Source organism: Trachemys scripta, chromosome 1 (assembly GCF_013100865.1).
Source record: "Trachemys scripta elegans isolate TJP31775 chromosome 1, CAS_Tse_1.0, whole genome shotgun sequence".
NCBI lineage: Eukaryota > Metazoa > Chordata > Testudines > Emydidae > Trachemys > Trachemys scripta.
This window is the reverse complement of record NC_048298.1, coordinates 234759437-234781781: the sequence shown is the minus strand read 5'-3', so window position 1 is coordinate 234781781 and position 22345 is coordinate 234759437. Positions and strand designations below refer to the sequence as shown.

General features: G+C 44.1%; 1 protein-coding gene across 1 annotated transcript in view; it reads left to right on the top strand.

Annotated features, from left to right (window-relative positions):
- The first annotated feature begins 7489 nt into the window (after positions 1-7489).
- Positions 7490-22345, top strand: part of UXS1 (UDP-glucuronate decarboxylase 1) — a 102355-nt gene continuing 87499 nt past the window's right edge. Inside the window, exon 1 of the mRNA XM_034758061.1 lies at positions 7490-7681. Within this exon, the coding sequence (XP_034613952.1) occupies positions 7585-7681 (97 nt within the window). The 5' untranslated portion in view covers positions 7490-7584. The remainder of the gene's footprint in view (positions 7682-22345) is intronic.

Sequence of the window (22345 nt, the reverse complement as noted above, 5' to 3'; positions counted from 1 at the left end):
GGGGACGGGGGTGCTCGGCCGGGGGTCCGGGGGCTGGGCCGGGGACCGCAGTGCTGGGCGGGCCGGGGGTTGTCGGCTGGGGGCCGGGCCCGGGGTCGGCACCCCAGGGCTGGGGCCAGCCTGGGCCGCACCTCTCCCCCTACACTCCCCCTTACCTGCTTCAGGCTTCCCGTGACTCAAATGTTCGCGGGAAGCAGGAGAGGGGGCGGAGACTTTGGGGAGGGGGCGGAGTTGGGGCGGGGGCGGGGCCCCGTGGAGTGTCCTCCTTTGGGAGGCACAAAATATGGTAACCCTAGAATATGTTGACTAGGACATATTCCTATTCATAGGTAGGTGGGATAGAGACTTCTTGAATGTATTTTAGTTATTTGTTTATACCTTATTTATTCTTTTTTTTTTTTTTTTAACTAATTCCAACCTGTTTATAGGTGCACCTGCCTGGCCTGTGCAAATACATGTTCTTGTTACTCATCCCATGTCCTACCTTCACTGTTCATTCTGATTGATTGATTGTTTACATTCACTTGCTGATTCTTGTCTTAATTAGATGGTAAGATTTCAGGGCAAGGATGGGTTTTTATTCTGTATTTGTACAGCACCTAGTACATTTGTGGTTCTATCCTGACTGGGGCTATTCCATGCTACCACAATCCAAATAATAAATACAAATTCTGTAATGTACTTAACAGTACTTTTTTCTTTTTAGATTCTAATATTGAAGTATTGAATCAGTTCCCAGAATTGAGTGTTCTGTTTTTGTTTGACTTCAGAAAATGATAACAACTAGACCAAGAGTTTTGCCTTATGAGACACATTATCACTCATATTTTTGTCACTTTCCCCCCATTGATACAAGTAGAACTGCTCTAAAAATATCTCAAATGTCAAAAAAAGTTGAAGAAAAAGACCATTTTTAACAAACAAGGTTCCCATTTTTTGACCAGCTCTAGTTGCAGGTAATGCCTTATGCCCTGTACCTAAGTACCTAACGGTTTTTGAAAATAAGCCCCATGCAAGTGGACCCCTGTGCCTTTGCAGAACCCCCGAGGGCCTCTGTACTAGCCCAGAGCTCTGCCTGTTCAGAGTTCATTGCAGAGACGAAAGGAAAATTGTAATATCTTTTTTCCTAATTACGTTATTACTAGCACATGTGTTGGTGCTTTGTGTATCACTTCCTTCTCTCGTGCACTAGCCTGGTGGTTCTTTCTGATTTGGTTCTGGTAGCCCATTGCCCACTGTTTCCTAGCTCACATGGGAGAGTGTAGCAGTGTAGTCTCTCATATTCCCAGAATCCTTACACAGAGCCAGGAGAGGGAAGGGAGAGGCCAATGGAGGCGGACAGATGCCTTCCCATGAGGCAGGGAGAGGCCTCATGAATCCAGTCAGGGAAGCAGATCACCTTCCATGATTCTGGACAGACAGCTGGATAATTACACTGCTGTAATCTGACTGGCATCAGTGAAAATGAAAACTGTTACAGAAATGCTGTTAATTGTAGACGCCTTGAGGTCTTCAGGTAGGTAAGCCTAAAGATTGCCACTTACTATGATTTTTATAGGCAGTGAAAAATAAAAGTAATCTATTAAACAGCTTTGAGATCTACAGATAAAAAGCACTATATGAGAGCTAGGTAATATTATTTTAGTATTAATTGACTATTTCTCTGAGAAAATCTTTCAGTGAGACCTTCCCATTCTTCCCCCTTCATTTTTGCAAGTCAGATCCTGCAATTGGTGCTCCCATTTATTTTATTGTCAGTTTTGCCTGAGTAAGGACTGTAGGACCAAGTCCTGGAAAGAGGAAAAGTTTGAGTCTATTATACTGATTTATCCCATAGGAACAAGTACTTTCTTCTCATGCGAATTTTCCCAGCTTAATCCCTGATGGTCATATTTATCCTTGGTATAAAACTCTATAGCTCTTTGTGATTACACCAAAGGTCAATTTGGCCCAAGGTTTTGTTTTATCTCTATTTTCTTTTCCCTACATAGGAAACAATAAGTACATCAAAACACAAAACATAGGGCTGGGAGTTAGGAAACGTTAGTTCTCCAGCACCACCGCCTGGCTTCCAGTATGTCACCTAGGGTACGTCCTCACAGCAAAAAAAATCCCATGGCAGCAAGTCTCAGAGTGCAGATCAACTGACTTAAGCTCGCGGGACTCATACAGCAGCACCAAAAATAACAGAGTAGACATTCGGCTTGGAAACTAAACAATGGCGGAGAATCTCGGAGCTCAGGCTTCAGCCCAAGCCCGAATGTCTACATTGCTATTTTTAGTAGACCCCCTGAGATTTGCTTCTGTGGTTTTGTTTTGCTTTGTTTTTGTTTTTTTGCTGTGTAGATGTACCCCTAATCTCTCCGGAGCAGATTCCAATATGCTCATTCATGCTAAATAGCTAACTTTACACACATTACATTACTCACAAGTAGAGCTGAGTGAAATGTTTTGGCCAAAAAAAATGTTCATGAAAAAATGCAGATTCAGGTCGCCTGAAATATTTTGCAAATGTGGATCCATTGTGGCAAATTGTTGCAGTCAAAACAAAACAAAAGAACTGCAGACACAAATTATATTGAAGCAGGGACTGGAAACTGGGTGTCCCCTCTCCCAGCTCAGGGTTGTAACCACTGGGCTGTAGATTCACTCTTACTTTCTCTCTCTGTCCCAATAACTTTTCAAGTAATTTACACAAAGTGGAACAGCTTCAGCAGGAGAGATTGAGAGAGCCCCACCCCAGACTAGCCAATAGCTTGGCAGTTAGGGCATTCCCCTAGGAAAGGGAGGCCTAGGTTCAAGTCCCTGTTTCAGAGCTGAGATTCAAATCTGGGTCTCTCACATCCCAGGTAAGTATCCTAAGCACTAGGGTATAGGGTGCACCCTTTTTCCACCTTGATTTTGTGAATCTAGCCCTTCATTTCTTTTGCTTTTATTTAAAAAATGGTTAAAAATGCCCCAAAACATAAGAAACTTTTCATTTGACTCATATTAAATATTTCAACTCTTTAAATTTACCAAATTTCTGTTTGATCTGAACTTTTTTTTTTAACTGCCAATGAACCAAAAAGTCAGTTATTCACACAGCTGTATTGACAGAGCATATGAGTAAGTGTTTGCAGGACTGGGGCCTTAGAATCCTTATTAGTAAAATGGCAATAATCACTCTCTGTCTCAGAGTTAAATAATTAAACCTAAGTACAACTCCACTAATAGATTCATAGATTCATAGATTATAGGACTGGAAGGGACCTCGAGAGGTCATCGAGTCCAGTCCCCTACCCGCATGGCAGGACCAAATACTGTCTAGACCATCCCTGATAGACATTTATCTAACCTACTCTTAAATATCTCCAGAGACGGAGATTCCACAACCTCCCTAGGCAATTTGTTCCAGTGTTTAACCACCCTGACAGTTAGGAACTTTTTCCTATGTCCAACCTAGACCTCCCTTGCTGCAGTTTAAACCCATTGTTTCTGGTTCTATCCTTAGAGGCTAAGGTGAACAAGTTCTCTCCCTCCTCCTTATGACACCCTTTTAGATACCTGAAAACTGCTATCATGTCCCCTCTCAGTCTTCTCTTTTCCAAACTAAACAAACCCAGTTCTTTCAGCCTTCCTTCATAGGTCATGTTCTCAAGACCTTTAATCATTCCTGTTGCTCTTCTTTGGACCCTTTCCAATTTCTCCACATCTTTTTTAAAATGCGGCGCCCAGAACTGGACACAATACTACAATGAAAGACTGTATATTCCTCTTGGCTGTTCCTGGAGGAGTTGAGTGAGTTGTGCATGTGGGGACGGTTATGCTCCCAGAGACTGTAGTGAAGGTCATCGTATTGCTGGTTAGGAAGGTTCAATTTTGTAGGAAGAATGTTCTCCTCATCCCAGAGCATCTTTACAGATGCAGGGAGCAGTGTGATGTCACTATTCATTCCTGTCCATGGTTTGTTCCTCTATTAAACCCAGCCTGGTCATGCCTCTGCCTATCATATCCCATTGCCTAGTCCGTGGTCAGCGTCTAGGATGGATAACCTTGGTTGTGTCTGCATTATTTTCTTTGGCATCCTAACATCTGTTTGTTTTCTACCGTGTGCCCACCATCGTTACCTTTTCAACTGCAGCCAATCCTGGACCCTGACTTTATATCCCATCCTTCTTCTAACTTTTTAAAATTTGTCTTAAAATTGTTCTGATTTGATAAATAACTTTTCACTTGGTATCAAACATAATGTTTTTATCAATCCATAATTTCATCAGTTTCTGTACATCACTTGTAGCTAAAGTGCATCTCCTAGTAACGTCATCTTAGATGGAACCTTTGGCACTCATCAAGCTTCCTTGGTACACATAAGATTTAGTTGTTTTATGACTTCACTACTGCTTCATTCCAACACTATCTATTTTCCAAGATACAACCACTTCATCATCTAGGCATTTATTGTAAGTCCAAGCCTACTACACCAATTTTCCAAGGTAGAAAGAGTATCAACATTAATTCAAACATGTCTGCCAGTTGTATGAAGTCATCTCCATAAATTAAAGAGCTTAACTCTAGGCCACCCAATGTCATGCCCTCCCACTTATCTACCATTCTTAATGTCCAATTTAAAAACACAATGGAAAGCAATGGTGATTCTATGCCCCTTTATTTTACACCAAACTTTGACTTGAATCGATTACTTAATTTTCCACAAATTCTTACAGAACTACAGAAGTCTCTGTACATGACTTTTATAATTGCAGTTATCCTATCTGGAAAGGATGCACTTTATTATTTCTATAATGCTTGTGTCCAAACTGAATCAAATGCCTTTGTGAAGTGGATGAAAACAGCAAACATCCTCATTCTCACTTTTCCCCCCATCAGCTGTGGGAGCATGAATATCTGATTAATGCAACTTTGGCCTGGTCCGAAGCCACACTGTTCCTTTGCCTACTACTTCCTTTAAATCTAGCCTTAATCTGTTGACAATAACTTTCATCAAGATTTTTCCTGGTATTGGTCATAATCTTATACTTCTGTAAGTATTTGGATCAGCAGGATCTCCTTTCTTCAGGACCGATACAACTGTTGCCTTTAGCCAGTCATCCAGTACCGCTTCTTGTGCCCACACCTTCTTATATATTTTTCCTGATGCCTTGATAGTCCCCCAGTCTTTGGCAGCTCAGCTGTTATATTGTCTGTTCTGGCAGCTTTTCCATTTTTAACTGCTTCACTGCTCTTTCTATTTCCCCTTCTTATGGTGGTCCAGTCTGCCTTGAAAGCTGCCCCATTCATCTAGTAGGTGTAGAATGTTTGCATGTGGATGAACTATAGCATATTGTTGTCTTGACACCTCCCCTAGTTGTTAAAAGCAACAGAGAGTCCTGTGGCACCTTTAAGACTAACAGATGCATCCGATGAAGTGGGCATTCACCCACGAAAGCTTATGCTCCAATACGTCTGTTAGTCTTAAAGGTGCCACAGGACTCTGTTGCTTTTTACAGATCCAGACTAACACGGTTACCCCTCTGATACTTGACACCCTCTAGTTGTTGAGTCTCTTCTTTCCAGAAATGTTGCTTTTCCAGTCTTTCTTTGTGATTTGTGCTGCAGTGTGTTGTGCCACAGTATGTTGAGATCTGGATTATTCTGGTGAACTAGAACGACATATTTTGTACTGTTTCAGAGTAGCAGCCGTGTTAGTCTGTATCCGCAAAAAGAAGAACAGGAGTTCTTGTGGCACCTTAGAGACTAACAAATTTATTAGAGCAGTCCACGAAAGCTTATGCTCTAATAAATTTGTTAGTCTCTAAGGTGCCACAAGTACTCCTGTTCTTCATATTTTGTACTAAATTTGGACTATAAAACTGAGGAGTGTACAGTCATAAATTAGCTGGATCCAACAGAATACAGGTGCTAAAGTAGGGGTAGAGGGACTTTTTGTCCCATGATGTGTTGGATGGGAGGCAGGTTATTCTGATGAACTAGTTAGGAGTAACACTTGTTCTCTCAGGTTTAAGAGTGGTAGTCGTGTTAGTCGTATCAGCAAAAACAAGGAGGAGTCCTTGTAACACCTTAGAGACTAACACATTTATTTGGGCATGTTCTCTCTTTTTTGATGGTTAATTTTCAGGGTTTGTGATCAAAATGATTCTAAAATCGAGCAGGCTCTAATAGTATTCAGAGGCCAGGTCTACACTGCAAATTTTTGCTGACTAGTTGCACTAGTGCTGGTTTTTGGGGTACTTTTGCAAAAGGATCTGGGTTGTTTTTGGTGCAGTAGGAACAGCTAGATATGTTCTTAGTGAAATTTGGGGTTAAAAAAAGTCAACAAGATCAGTGTTTAATGTTAAGTTATGTTAGTTAATGGTGTTGATGAGGTGTAGTCTCTGATTGATGTAGGTGAGACAATAGAAACATATAGGGTGGAAAGTTACGCCACCAAAATTGCGGTAATGCTTATTTTGCACCGACGTGGTGTTGGAATAAACTATACAGCAGGGGTCGGAAGTGGTTTGCCGAATCTTCATTTATTCATTCTAATTTAAGGTTTTGCATGCCAGTAATAAATTTTAACATTTTTAGAAGGTCTCTTTCTATAAGTCTATAATATATAACTAAACTATTGTTGTATGTAAATTAAATAAGGTTTTTAAAATGTTTAAGAAACTTCATTTAAAATTGAATTAAAATGCAGAGCCCCCCAGACCGGTGGCCAGGACCCGGGCAGTGTGAGTGCCACTGAAAATCAGCTCACGTGCCACCTTCGGCATGCGTGCCATAGGTTGCCTACCCCTGCTCTACAGGTAAAAAGCAGTTTTGCTGATATAAACGGCATAGCTATGCCAGCAAAGTGCAGCTAGTATAAACCAGGCCAGATACTGGAACTGTTAGGTCAGATACATGCTGTTAGCCCAGCATGTTTTGGAGTCTGGATATTTAAGGTGCATTCCAAATGGTAAAAGAGTTAGGCAATAACATTCGGGCACTGTCTGGGGACCAAAATCAGGAGGATGGAGGAGGTTGCAACGCTGTAGTTGTTTTGTTTTGCTGGAGTCGGACAGCAGCTAAAAGTGCTTCTCCATTTCAAGCGGCTGGGATGCAGCAGGTGCCAGACCCGAGTGTATTTGCAGGGCTGTTGCGGCAGGCGCTGCAGGGTCTGGATTATTTGGGTGTGTTTTTGTTGTTGTTGTTCTCTCCTGGAGCAGTAAAATCACTGGGGCTGGGACAAGACAGTCTGGTTCCATGGGGCAGACCCAGGCCCTCGTAGCACTGTAAGGCGGGGATGCACCAGGGGCTCGGCGGGGCTGATGCCCCGGGAGCGGGGGCGCTGGAATTTGAGAGCCCGGGTCCAAAGCGGGCAGCGCCCGCCAGTACCAGCGGCGCGCGGGCGCAGCGATCACGCGCCCCGCTGTGCCCGCCCCGCGCGCAGGCGCGCTGAGACACGAGCAGAGCCTTCTCCCGCAGAACACACCTCTCACGCCGAGAGCGACGCCGGCCTGCGCATGCGCCCTGGCCGAGGCTGGGGCAGGAACTGGCTGGCGGCGGCGGCGGCTGCTGCTGCTGCGGGCGGAGTTCGCGCCGCGCGCCCCGCCGGGGATGGTGAGCACGGGCCCGCTGCTGCGCCTGCTGACCGCCATCGACCGCCGGAGGATGAAGCTGCTCATGGCGCTCGCCCTCGCCGCCTACGTGGCCTGTGAGTGGGGCGCGCTCCGCCGCTGCTGCAGCTGCGCTTCCCGTTGGGCCCCGGGCGGGAGGCTCCGCCGCGCATCGCCCCTCTGCCCTCCCCAGCAGCGGCAGGCTGCGGTGCATGCAGCTGTGCCCGGCGCTGCAGCCCGGCTGGGTCCTGCCCAGCCACTTGACTCTCCCCTGGAGCAGTTTTGGGGGGCGGGTAGGCGCCCTCCCTGGCCCATGTGCTGCCTTGGAGTGGCGGGGATGGGGTGCCCAGAAGCAGGAGTGCTCTTGGCAGGAGATCGCCCGGCGCATTTGCCGGGTTACTCAGCATTTGAAAAATTCAGTGCCTCCCCCGCCCCCCGTGTGTTGTTTTCTGAAGTTGAAGTTGCCCCAAACCTTTCCCAACACACAGCTGATGGTGCAGAACAGCAAACATATGGTTCAGCCGCTTAGTAGCTGTACTTGTAACTTACACAGAACAGTGTTTAAAAACAAATCAAACCCAACAAGAGATGGCATTGGGGGGCATCTCATCATGGCTGACGAGGGGGGGGGCAGTTGTACCAGGGTCCTGAGTTCTGGGCCACTCCTGCCTAAATAAAGAAAAGGAAGGGAATGGGGCCCCAGCGAACATGATGTACCTGCGGCAACATTTCTTCTGATGGGCCTGACCCTAATGATAGTGTTCAAACTGCCTGGTCCATGATACCTGGGTTCACTTACTGATCTTAGCCTTTATAACATAACTGTTGAATGTTTATCTTATACTTTTTCTTCTCAGTTATTTTTGTGTTGAGCTGCTTGTATTAGTCAGTGATGTACAAAATCCAGTGTAAGACCGAATGTGTTCATGGTCTAGAAGTGGTTTGGGGCAGGGGTTCTCAACCTTTTTCTTTCTGGGGCCTCCTCAACGTGCTGTACGAACTCCATGGGCCACCTGTGCCACAACAATCGTTTTTCTGCATATAAAAGCCAAGGCCAGTGTTAGGCGCTAGCAAGCAGGGCAGTTGCCCAGTGCCCTGCGAAGCTAAGTTGCTCAGGCTTCGGCTTCAGCTCCAAGTTGCAGGACTCAGAGCCCCGGGCTTCAGCTCCATGTGGTGGGGCTTTGGTTTTCTGCCCCCTGGGCCCCAGCAAGTCTAATGCTAGCCCTGCTTGGCAGATCCAATGATACCTGATTGTGGCCCCCCCATGGGGCCCCAGACCTTGGTTGAGAACCTTTGGTGTGGGGTATAACTAAGAAGTTCTCCAGGAGGACAGGGGCCATGTCTCTTCTCGTTTCTGTATAGCACCTAATATTTTTTGAGTGCAAGTAGATAGTGCTCTAATATTGTGTTTTGTGCAGTACTGAGCATGTTGGATTCTAAGATCCTGGATGGAAGCATAAAAATAGATGGGAGAATATTAAGATAATTATTGAAAAGAACCCAGGTGGCTCACTGGACCTGAATTAAGTTGTAAAGCCCCAGAATTACATGGCCCCTCCCAAGTCGTCTCTTCCCAGTTCAGTCTATTCATTAGTTTTCTGTGGGCAATTTGTATGTATTTAAATTCAATTTATTTTATGCTAGCTCACATTTTTTATTTTCAGTGTGGTGCAGATCTTCCTGTTGACAAGTAGCTTCACTATAGAAGTTGGCTTGGATGATGCTGGAGACTTTGGCATTTGGATTGGGGACAATTGGAGCTTTAGATACCCACCAGAGAGACATGTGACTGAGTTTAGTTTTGGGTATGCAGGAGGTAGTTTTAGGCGTTTATTTATTTATTAGATGGGTTGGGATGTATGCATTTCTTTTTTCTTTCTCCGGCAGAGGTGATTATATATCTTGGGAGAAAAGATGTTTGACTTCCATGTTCCCCTCCCCCATCAACTGTTGGTAGCATCTAGCTGCCCCAATGCATCTCAGTAGTTGCAGCTACACTAATGATGCGCACTGTTTCAACTAAAATGGGGCCACTAAAATAATTCAGTTGCCAACAATAACTATCATTAGGCGCCATAGGACAGTTCACATCTCACTAAGTTATTTCAGGTTACGTGCAGACTTGGGCAGGCATCAGTAGGTTGCTTTATATCCATTAACAATTTGAAGGTTTTCTTCATAGTCATAAGAACTAGAGACTTTATTAAAATGAAAACGTAATGTCTAGAGCACTGTTAAATAGGCAGTGTAAAAAACAAACCAGAATTGGGTGGCAATTTATGTGGCCACATAATTATATTGTCTAGGGGTTCCTGGCTCTGGGTAAAATACTGGCTGGGTTGTTTTTTAGCCAGCGGTTCATGTCTACCTTCTAGTGCAGGGGTAGGCAACGTATAGGCACACAAGCTGATTTTCAGTGGCACTCACACTGCCCGGGTCCTGGCCACTGGCCTGGGGGGCTCTGCATTTTAATTTAATTTTAAACAAAGCTTCTTAAACATTTTAAAAACCTTATTTACTTTACATACAACAATAGTTTAGTTATATATTATAGAATATAGACTTATAAAAAGAGACCTTCTAAAAATGTTAAAATGTATTACTGGCACACGAAACCTTAAATTAGAGTGAATAAATGAAGACTTGGCACACCACTTCTGAAAGGTTGCTGACCCCTGGTATAGCTACACATGTGCTACATGCTGCGGGTGGGTATTGTAGATATAGCCCAGGGGAAGGGGCTGGTGTCTTAGTTGATTATAAAAGATATTGTGCTTTGGTTTATAAAGCTCTTTAAGAAGTAGATTCCTTTGTGAAGAGTTGGCAAACTGGATGTAGGGCCTACTGAATCCAACTGAAAAAGTCTCCTTACATCTCCAGTACTAAACTGTGTGACTTTTAGGCGTTCCCTTTTTTAAGGACCAGATCCTATAATTGCTCTTCTCTCTGAGCAATCACTTGGATTGCAGTGAGTATCTTGTAGAGATTGGTTGCAGAATCAAGCCATTAGTCACTCGTTATAGAACTTAGTGATTTCTTAGAAACGAGAAATGTCCTTACCTTCCCCTTAAATTCACCCCAAAGACATTGTTGTCCTCATTTTCATTAAACTTGTTTCAACTGACTTAAAGAAACACTGTCCACTTGAAATAGCCTGTAATTCATGTTTTGTAAAAACAAAGTCCAAAAGGAATGCTCCACAATAATATAAAAATAAATAAATAAAAAAACAACAACCCTGAAAACAGTTAATTTAAACTCCCTGCAAGTCTGAAACCCAAACTTTGCAGGGCTAAGAACATGAAAGTGAAAATAAACAAAAATGAAATTGACTTAATTTTCATTGTCCAAGACAAGAAAAATCCAAATAGTAAACAGACTATAAATAACACATAAAATAGATTTTTAAAATCTTTCACTTTTTAATAATAGAGTGGCACTAATAACATACATAAATATATTTAATTACACCATGGAGGCCAAGAATTTAAAAATGGCTACCTAAAAGTAGGCTCTTAAGTCCATACTTAGGCAGGTAATTAAAGCTGTGAGCCTGCAAAGACTTATGAAGCTGCTCAACTTCACTCATGTGTATAATCTTATTGATGTATTTGAATCTCTTCAGGATTGGCATTTTATCTAGGTTTATAAGTGTGGACTTGGAGTTTAATTTTTGAAAATCTTGGCTAGGATTTTAAAATTGACTATGCCCGTTAAATCTGTAGAGCCCTGCATGGATACAAATTTATATCTGTGGCTATAAATCGGTATCCGCGGAACTGCAGGGCTCTCCCGGGAACTGCAGAATGTGGGGCTACCGCTCCCAAGAGCCAGCTCCCTACGCCGGCAGCTCCTTTGGCATGGCTGTACTGCCTGCAGCCCTGTCCCTGCCCCCGTCCCTTCCGTGTCGCTGTCTGGGGGCATGCACAACGCTTGAACGCAAGAGCACGACCAAAGACAACTGCTGCCGGTGAGCCTGGTGCTCACTCTAGTGAGCAGGATTGGGGGTAGTACAGCCCCAGTGGAGGAGCTGCCAGTGTGGGGTGCTGGCTCCTGGGTGCGGCAGTCTGGCACTGCGGTTCCACAGATACTGACTTATATATGCATCCTCAGATATAAATTTGTATCCGCGCAGGGCTCTCTAAATCTGCATAATTTGCTTTAATCTCAATATTTTCTTAAATCACCTAAAGATGTCTTGATATGATAAGGTGATCAAATGTTCTTTATTTTCTTTAAGATGCAAGAATTCCACTTCCAGTATACTGTACTTCAATAATTTTTTGATCATTCACAAACCGTATAATTCTAAGAATGCATATTAGTGGTCTCCCTCCATTTCACCTCAAAAATGTTAGTAATATTCCGTAGTGAGGTCTAGTACTACTATGACTTCATTACTTTTGCAAAATATATCACAGTACATTTACTACTATAAAAAGTAAATAAGCCAAAATAATGTGCAAAGTACATTTTTGGAGGGTATTTTGATTTTTTCCTAGTAGTGTTTGTTTACTTAGTTGTTAAATTGCAAAATTGGGTGAGTTGCTGTGATCTCCAAATATGTGTTAGTGAGACTCTAATGTATATTCCAACACAGCAAGTAATATAACCTATAACTAAAACCCTTTTTTTTTTCAGTTTAAACCGATTTTTTACCAAACCTCCCCCAGGTTTTACAAAAAGTATTATTAGTTTTTTTTCTGATTTTCACCCTACTTTTTATCATTCAAATAAATAAATAAACTTATTCTATTAGGAAAATACAGTACATTGCATGAGATTATTGTATTACGGTAATACAATAGTCTGTGTATATGCAAAGCTGCCTGTTGAAGTAAGGCTATGTATTAGTCTAGAAGATGCACATAATAAACAAATAGGAATGCATGCAAGCTCTGAAGTAAGCATCTGAATGTACAGTAAATCCCCACTTAATGTCCTCTCGCTTAACGTTGTTTCAATGTTATGTCCCTTCTCTATTACAGAACATGCTCGTTTAAAGTTGTGCAATGTTCCCCATAATGTCGTTTGGCCACCTGCTTTGTCCATGGCTGGCAGCCCCCCTATCAGCTCCCCCACACATACACACACCCTGGTGCCTCCCACCCGCCGGCAGACCCTGCGGATCAGCGCCTTCCCCCTGCTCCCCCTGCCTCCTGCCTGCGGCAGTCAGCTGTCTTGCGGCGTTCAGGAGACTGGGGGGAGGAGCTATAACTCAGTCATTGAGAACTAGATTTTATTAATAACCTCCAGATAGTCAAACACTTTCTTAATGGGTTTGATTCTCCACTGCCTTGCACCTTGTGTAGTCATTTACTTGTTTTCCAAGTGAGTGTGAAACGCCACCATTCTCATTTAGCAGTGTTTCACGCTGACTTTGCACAAGTGAAAATTAGTGCCCAAGTGGAATTAGTGGAAAGTAGTGGAGAATCAGGCCCTTTGTCTAAGTGTTTGAGTATCTGGAGTCTAACGATTAATACAAGCTAGTTGTAAATGACTTTGAGAGTACCATAGGTCATCCTCAGCCTTCGCCCGTCAACTAACTGACCCAGTACAGGTTGGACAAGGCAAAGATTATAGTGGTCTGTGTGACATTACACTAGGCTACCTTTCGTGTCACATCTGCTTGCGGGCTGAGGGTCTGATGGAGATGCCTTTCATTTGTGGGTGCAGATAAGAGTCCTGTCTTGCACTGTTACCAGTTTGTCAGACCATTGGTCTCTCAATTCCTGGCAGCGCAGCCCAAGGTAATGTATTACAGTTCTAGGACTGTAGTAACTTCAGTTAGAAATAAGGACAGATGGGCTTGAGGTATGGGCTTCTGTCCAAGATTTTTTCCCCCTAAGAACGTGTTTACCTGGAAAGATGATGAACTGTATCTCTCCCACCTCAGTCACTATTGTGTTCTGTGCCGGAGGTGCGTCCCCCATCAGAGTTATGAAGGGCATAGTGGTCTTTTCATCCTTCACACTCTCATCTCACAAGTGTTCACCCTTTGGGTTGCATTTTCTCTGTCTTTTCACAGAAGCCAAGTTGTTACCCAGAAAGTTAGAGCTCTAACCCCTTCAAAATTTCACCTCAGCTGACTGATCATTCTGACAGGGAAGTTTCATAGAATACCAGGGTTGGAAGGGTCCTCAGGAGGTCATCTAGTCCAACCCCCTGCTCAAAGCAGGGCCAATCCCCAGGCAGATTTTTGCCCCAGATCCCTAAATGGCCCCCTCAAGGATTGAACTCACAAACCTGGGTTTAGTAGGCCAATGCTCAAACCACTGAGCTATCTCTCCCCCTGCTTTGTTTACCAATCTCATTGTTAGCCTGTCAAGGTTCTCTGAGCAGTGTGGGTAATACCCACCTAACATCAAGGGTCCTTACTGAGGGAGGTGCCCTGTACCCTTACAGTATTGCCTGGGAAACAAAACTGAAGTTTTGTGGCAAGCTTAAATTGACAGTGTCACTTTAAGAAAACAGCAAATAAGTTTTAAAAACGAAGACTACAGTGCTTCCTGGGAAAAAAGTAGCTGCATAATACTTAACTTTGTAGTGTAGACATAGCCTAAGTTGTCTTAAGTTATGTTGATGTACAGCCACCGCTATGATTAAATCACTGTTGCACGTCCATACTCTGCTCCTTGTGTCGGTGGAACGCATCTACAGTGGTAGCTCTTGCATTGACACAGCAGTGCACTATGGGTAGCTATCCCACTGTGCAACTGACCCCAGGGTGTTTTGGGAAGGGTTTGCAATGCCTTATGGGGGCAGGTTCAGTGTCATATGATGCCGGTTTCTCAATCCCATCCTTCCATGGGCATCCTACTGGAGTTCCAGCCGCTTTTCAACAGCACTGGTAACCTGCGAGCCAGCCATCTGCATCAGACAGCATGGATCCTGCACTGCTCTTCAGTATTGTGCTGTGCGTTATGAACACAAGGCTATAAGAGGAGCTCAGTGGGGGTGCTATTTACCACTACCCTGACCCCAAACCACTCCTTGTAGAAGTGGCAGGTCTGCGGCACTGCACCAGAGGTGACTGTTTGCCTCCCCAGCCTTCTGCTATGCCTGCCACAGCTCTTTGAGTATTACACAGCACTGCTGCATGTCCCATACCCATTCCCCTCCATGCCCTGAGCAAGTTCCTGAAGCTGGAGCAGAGATGTTCCTGCAAAGCCTCCTTTCCCCACAGACCCAGGAGATCCAGCACCTCCCGTGTACTCCAGGCGGGAGTGTGTTTGCTGTGTGGAGCTGGCATACTCAGCTGGGAGCTCTCCACACCAAGCAAACAGGAAGAGCAAGTTCACCCGTGTACCTGGCTGCAGGGCAGTGGAGTTCAAAACAGTGACCGGAGCAGTCACAGTGGGAATTGTGGGATACCTCCTGGAGGTCACTTAAGTCAATGTAAGCAACGCAGTGTTTAAACTGAGGCCTTGTCTACGCTACAGGGGAAATTTAATCTAAGCTACTCAATTTGAGTTACGTGAATAGCGTAACTCAAATCGACGTAGCTTAGATCTACCTACCACAGGGTCCACGCTACGTGATGTCAAATAGGAGAGCAATCTGCAGTTGATTTAGCGAATCTTCACTAGACCCGCTAAATTGACTGCCGATGCATTGATCACCGCTCGTCTAAATGTAGACAAGCCCTGACACTGTTTTGCTCTGTTGCCCTTAGCGCTACGCCTCTCATTAAGGTGGTTTGATTATGTCGGCGTAGCCGGAGAATTAAAGCAGCAGGAGGAGCATTGCAGTGTGTACGTCAACCTAACTATGGAGGTGTAAGCTTCCTTATGTCAACAAAACTGTGGCCTTAGTCTGATGTCTTAGCTGCTAGACATGGAGTGCTGCATCTTCCTCTTCACCCCCACGGAATATGGAGTAGCCTTTGTGATCCCAGAGCACAGGCAGCCTACAGAGATGTGCTGGATTAATAGGTGCAAGAGGCTTATTTTGTGTGGATTAGACCCTTTAGTTCTATTCTGTTTGATTTCTGTAGCTTTTACCCACACCACAGGAGTGCTGTGAGGATTAATATCTATACAGCACTTCGTAAATGTAAAAGCTAAGCATTGGTTTTATCCCATCTTAAGGCCAAGAACTTGCACTCTCCCTGTTTCATTTTAAAAACTGTTAACTCTTGAACACCAAACTTTAACATTTTAAGTGGCCTTAACAATACCTTTATTGTAAAACTATGTTATCTCAACGTAGAAACCAACAAGAAAATGTGCTGGCCTTACTTGCCTTGTATATATTTCTGCTCTGACCTGGAAAAAAAATCAAAATGCTAGGTTTGAACGTAGGGGGAACACTCTAGCTAGCTCTTGTTGGTAGAAACTACACAGAAGCACAACACAATAAGGACATGTCTACACGTATGTGAGCAAAACTTTTGTTGCTGAGGGATGTGAAGCCTCCCCCCCGAGCAACATAAATTTGGCCAGCATAAGCTTTTGTGTGCACAGTGCTATGTCAGTGGGAGTCTCTCTCCCACCGACATAGCTACCGCCATTCATTGAGCTAGTTTTGTGATATAGTGTGGTTACGCGATTGCTCTTACAGCTATGCTGCTGTAAGCTTGTAAGTGTAGACGTGGCCTAAGTTTCTGCATACAGTATCATCTAGAGAAATACATCTGTAGTTTTAATAGTGGTAATGGAGACTACATTATGGGCCAAGATCCTCAGCTGATATACATCAACGTAGATCTGCTGAGCAGCAGAGAGTACACTGATTTACACCAACAGAAGGGTCGTTATATTTTTACCAGAAACTCATTTAGAGACAAATTAACTAAAATATTAGACTTTTATTGAATAATCTGTTTTCCGAGCTATTGAAACATACCGTTTAATATATGCATTTTGAATGTAACTGAAACACTTAATTCATATTTAACAATATTACCTCGTCACTTTCATATCATGCTTTCCATCCAAAGATCTCAAAGTGCTTTACAAAGGAAATGTCATCATCAAAGTGCTCGTATTTAACTTATTTTACCAAGTATCACCACTAATACTCATTTGTATTGAACAATATTTCAGACAAAGGATGACGATACAATTTTTCAGGTCCACATTTCAGGCATTTCACTTTTTTTTTTAGGTTGACAAATGTTGAGGGAACATAGCCACCCTAAATATCACTCCCTTTTTAACATTTTTTTTTTTTACCTACAATTGTTGCCGGACAACCCCTAAAATTACTATTAAGGGAATAGAAGGGGGAAAAACCTTTGTCTACTTTTTTTTTCATTTAGTTTACTTTGTGTGTTTGGAATGTGTAAGTTCAATGTTTACCTGGATATAGTCAGTCACTCTCCGTTTGTGTGATTCTTTCTCCTGTGCTGCTGTGTGAAGTACATCACTTATAACCTATTAGAAAACTGTGATTGTTAAACCACAAAAATTGAAAGGCTGACTTAGAGGCAAGTGAAGTATCAGAAATTGCTTTTAGTGACTTCTGAAGTTGCCTAGATTGGAAGATGTCAGTATCAGTTTACCATAGTTCAGTATGTAATTGTTTACATGGTGTTTCAATTACCCTGTGACTACTTTTAAGCATGTGTATGTCTGTGCTGCAGTTAAAAACCCATGGCTGGCCCGTACCTGCTGACTTAGGTTCGCAGGGCTCTGGCAAAGGGGCTGTTTAATTGTCGTGTAGATCTTTGGGCTCAGGCTGGACCCTGGGCTCTATGACCCTGTGTGGTGGGAGGGTCCCAGAGCTTGGACTCAAACGTCTACACCTCAGCTGGCATGGGCCAGCCGTGGGTGTCTGTTTGCAGTGACACTGTAGACATACCCACACTGTCCTCCTGAGGAATTGGGACTGAGAAAGTTAGAGAACTTGTTGTTGGCAGATTAGGCACAGCAGCCGGCTTGCTACTTTATTCCCAGGCAAATAACTTGTAGATAGTCAAAATGGTGCCAATGTACATGCAGTGCATACAGTACTGAAAACAACAACAACAAAATCCAAATGAAAATATCAGTTAAGAGAATCTAAGTGTCTGAAAGTGCGTATGTTTGAAATGTTGCAGGAGGTGGCTTCATGATTGTGAAATGTACTGTATTCTTTGGGATGAAAGTAAATGTTTTTTCAATTTGAAAAGCGTGAAGGTCTGTAAACAAGAACATGAGTATTTAAAGCTCAGGTCTGTAATTGTTGGTAGCTGATAAGGTACTATAACCTGCTTGCACTAGGTTATAGTACAAGGCAAAAAGGGGTTAAATGGAAAGAAATAGTACAAAAAAAGGGGAAATGAACATGCGAAAAGGAAAACATACGCGAGGAAAGAAGTGAAAGAATTGATGAGGGAGGAGAGCTTGTCGGGGAGAGTTGGAGAGAGATATATCTAGTGATGAGTCCAATCACATCGGTCCTTAAATTATATTGCTAACTATAATATACAAGACAAAATAATAAGCATGTATACATGATAAGCATCCCTTATTATACAAGTTACAATACATTTTTCAGTACATCAACCTTCTCTTTAATTCCAAAGTTGATCTCCCAAACACAGTTGCATGGGAGCATGTAGAAGTTTACGTGGTTGCCAACTTTTCCATGTGATGTTGTTAAAAATGATAAGGGCCCTTGCCGAAGGCAGAAGAGTATGTAATACAGCAGAGGAAAAAGGTGCAAAAGTGTTTTCCTGGTGTAACTTGGAGCATCCTGAAGATTGGGAATTAGCGGTACCTCCTTTTTGCTATGTTATGACTAGCTCTGGGATAATTGTGTTATGTGGCAATATAGAGTGGAGGAATGTAAATTCTCTAACTCATCTGGTATAAGTGGTTTGCATATGCTTTGGCACAAACAATTGGAAGCATGTGGCTTCCCATTTTGAAGTTTATACTGTAATTAGGAGGTAAGGATGTATAATCAGCTGAACTTGAGCTCCAAATGCAACACTATGGCCAGAAGGGCTAATGCAGTCCTTGGATGTATAAATAGGGGAATATCGATTAGGAGTAAGGAGATTATATTACCTCTCTATTTGGCACTGGTGTGACTACAGCAGGAATATTGTGTCCAACTATGGTGAATTCAATTCAAGAAGGATGTTGATAAATTGGACAGGACTCAGAGAAGAGCCACAAGAACGATTGGACAACATGCCTTATAGTAAAAATCTCAAGGAGCCCAATCTATTTAGCTTATCAAAGAGATGTTTAAGGCAGAGGTGAGCAAACTACAGACCGCGGGCCACATCCGGTCCCCGGGACCATCCTGCCCGGCTCCTGAGCTCCCGGACGGGGAGGCTAGTCCTGGCCCCTCCCCTGTTGTTCCTTCTTCCGCGCAGCCTCAGCGCAACGCGCCGCCAGCTCTCTGGGCAGCGTGGCTGGCTCCGGCCGGGCTGCACGGCTGCTGGCTCCTGCCGCTCTGATAAAGCGGGGGGTGGATAAGAGGTTCCGGGGGGCAGTCAGGAGACCGGGGGTGGATGGATGGGGGGGATGGGGAGCAGGGGCAGTTGGATAGGCGTGGGATTTGGTGGGGGCCTGTCAGGGGGCAGGGGTGTGGATAGGGGTTGGGGCAGTCGGGACAGGGAGCGGGGTGGGGTTGTGTAGGGGGTGTGATCCCGGGATGGGGTGGACAGGGGACAAGGAGCAGGGAGGGTTGGATGGGTCGGGTGTTCTGAGGGGGGCAGTTAGGGGGTGGAGGCCAGGCTGTTTGGGGAGGCACAGCCTTCCCCACCCAGTCCGCTGTACAGTTTTGCAATCCCGATGTGGCCTCAGGCCAAAAAGTTTGCCCACCCCGGTTTAAGGGGTGACTTGATCGGTTTGTATGTACCTACATGGGGAGCAGAAATTTGGTAATAAGCTCTTCAGCCTAGCAGAGAAAGGCACTCCATGTGCAAGAAAAATTATTTCATAGATAATTATCTTTGCCATTGGTAAATCCAATAGGATAGTACTGTAATATAGCAGTGCTCATATGATACAAAGATGATTTTACTGAGATTTACGTTAGAAAACAATATTACTGTTTGAGATTGGGATTATTCCTTAACATCTAATTCATAATCTTTATAGACCTAGATCTAAACCTTTGCTTCATACCTATTAATTCCACTTTTAGGGTCTGCAAAAGAACTAAAATAAGTTTCTTATTTTAATGTGTGGTAGTATCTGTAATACTAATTATCATTTCTGATGAGCTCTCCTTGTGTACTTCTCCAGTCTGTCAAGTTCTCCTCTGTGATAGCCTGATGTTACCAGGCGACTGCAACTTCTGAGTGACCATGCCAACGTTTAAAAAAAAAAAATCATTTGTAATTAAAAAAAAAAAAAGTTGTGAACATTATTGCATCTTTTGCTGCATGGAGAACTTAACATGAAGTGAGACATTTATATATTCAGTTGTCAGAGGTCTGCTCCAGAATTTCAGGTTACTCTATAAATTCAGTTTCTTCTATGCACCATTACTATAGATAGGGAAACATAAGAAAATGACTAAAAATTGATGTAGTCATTTTAGGGGAAGATGGAGGGAAGGGGCGATGGGAGAAATTACCAATGTACAGTTAAATTTCACTTAGACTAGAGATTGTGAGTGATTTTTCATAACTCAGCATTGGTGCAGATGTACAGAATGTAGTAATTTAGAAAGGAAATCTTTTTTATATAATGTTATCACGGTGATCCATATCTGGAATTACATAACAAAGGACAATCAGATTTCAACCGTCCTTGCAAAGTATTTTAATTGAGAAGATTCCTGAATAAAATATCTGGTTCTGAATTTTTATAATTCTTAAATTAATGTACTGGTTGAAGATTTGAAATTATAAATGTGCTTTTAATTCATCTCTGATTTTTTTTTTATTTTTTTTTTTAAATAAAGACTCAACAGGTCCTCACAAAGGACTAAGACATGCTTTTAAAAAAAATTTTGGGGGGAGGGTGACAGAGAGAGAAAGGATAAACTTGTGGGTGCTGGCACCGGCACAGACTTCCTGTGTGATATTCGGCAAGTCACTCTTACCTTCATTTTACAGATGCGGAACAAAGGTAACATTATTTCCTTACTTCACCAGGGCAGTGAGGATTAATTAATTAATGTATACGAGGTACTCAGGAGTGCCTTAGAAAAATCTATAAATAGACAAACAGTAAATGCAGTGTGTACTAATGACCTGCAGACACTCCTGCCGAGTACAAAAGAATCAAAACATATGCACATAAATCTTTGTTCTGGATTCTAAGTATTTAAAAGGCTGATGTCTTCCTGCTGTAAACAGCATCTACTCAGAGCAGAGACTTTGGCAAATGTAAGCAGATATCAATTTAATGGTGGATTATTTTTTAAAGTATGGCATATTTTTCATATTCCAGTTTGAGCGCTAACATTTTTACTTTTCAGCCTATAGATCAGGCACAGGCAAACTAGGGCCAGCGGGCCACATCTGGGCCACCTGAGCTCCCGGACTGGGAGCCTAGTCCCTGGCCCCTCCCCCGCTGACCCCCCTGCCACGCCGCCACGCGGGCCGCACTCTGGCCCACCGCTCCCACTGGGCAGCGCAGCTGGCTCTGGCTGGGTGTCGCGGCTGCAAGCTCCTGCTGCTGGTAAGAGTGCGGGGAGCAGAGGGTCTTGGGGCAGTCAGGGAGGAGGGGGCGGTTGGATGGGGCAGAGGTTCTGGGGGGCGGTCAGGGGATGGGGAACAGGGAGGGTTGGGAGTGGGAGTTCCAGAGGGCCTGTCGGGGGCGGGGATGTGGACAGGGGTCGGGAGGGCAGTCAGGGGACAGAGAGCAGGGGGGGTTTGATAAGGGGGTGGGGATCCCAGGGGACAGTTACGGGCGGAGGGTCCCGGGAGCGGATGGTCAAGGGACAAGGAGCAGAGGGCCCTTGGGTAGGGGGTGGGAGTCTCAGGGGGCGGGGGTGTGGATAGGGGTCAGGGCAGTCGGGACAGAGGGCGTTTGGATACGGGGTGGGAGTCCCAGGGGGGCTGTCAGAGGGCGGAGGGGGGATAGGGGTCAGGACAGTCAGGGGACAAGGAGCCGGAGGGGGGGTTTGATGTGTTGGAGGTTCTGAGGGGGGCAATCGGGGCGGGAAGTAGGTGGGGGCGGATAGGGGACAGGGACCAGGCTGTTTGGGGAGGCACAGCCTTCCCTACCCAGCCCTCCATACAGTTGCGCAACCCTGATGTGGCCCTCAGGCCAAAAAGTTTGCCCACCCCTGCTATAGATCTCATATTTAACTCACGTGCCCCTCCACTGAATAAAGTCTCCAAACAGCCTATAATGTTCCTTTAACATAAGAACCAAGGGGCAAGATCCCTGTTAATATGCATCCATTAGCATAATTACAGAAATGGCTCCTCCAGGCAAATTGAACAACTTTTAAAATTCCCAGAGATATCAGCTACTCAGTAGAAAGAAAACCATCCTTTGTTGGACTGTACCTCTTGGACCTCTCTTGTTGATGGCGGCTTATCTGATTCAGTGCTTATCCAGAGAAGAGAGCCTTTGGTAACTCACCAGATATTACGGCTAGGTGACTGTACTTGCTGTGTGGCCAGGATATGAGTCTTGTTTGGGTATTTTTACACTTGTGGGGCAAGAGGGAAAAGGGGGTTTGTGAGCTGGGACTCTTGAGAAACAAGAGTGCTAACATTTGGATGTAAAATTTTAAGCAGCTTGGCTGTGTAGAACTGATGTCTTATTTCAGAAACTGCCCTCCTCCCTGTCGCAAGGACCTTCATTCTCCCCCCTCATTGCCCCCAAAATAGATTAGGTAGGTTCATGGAATGTTTG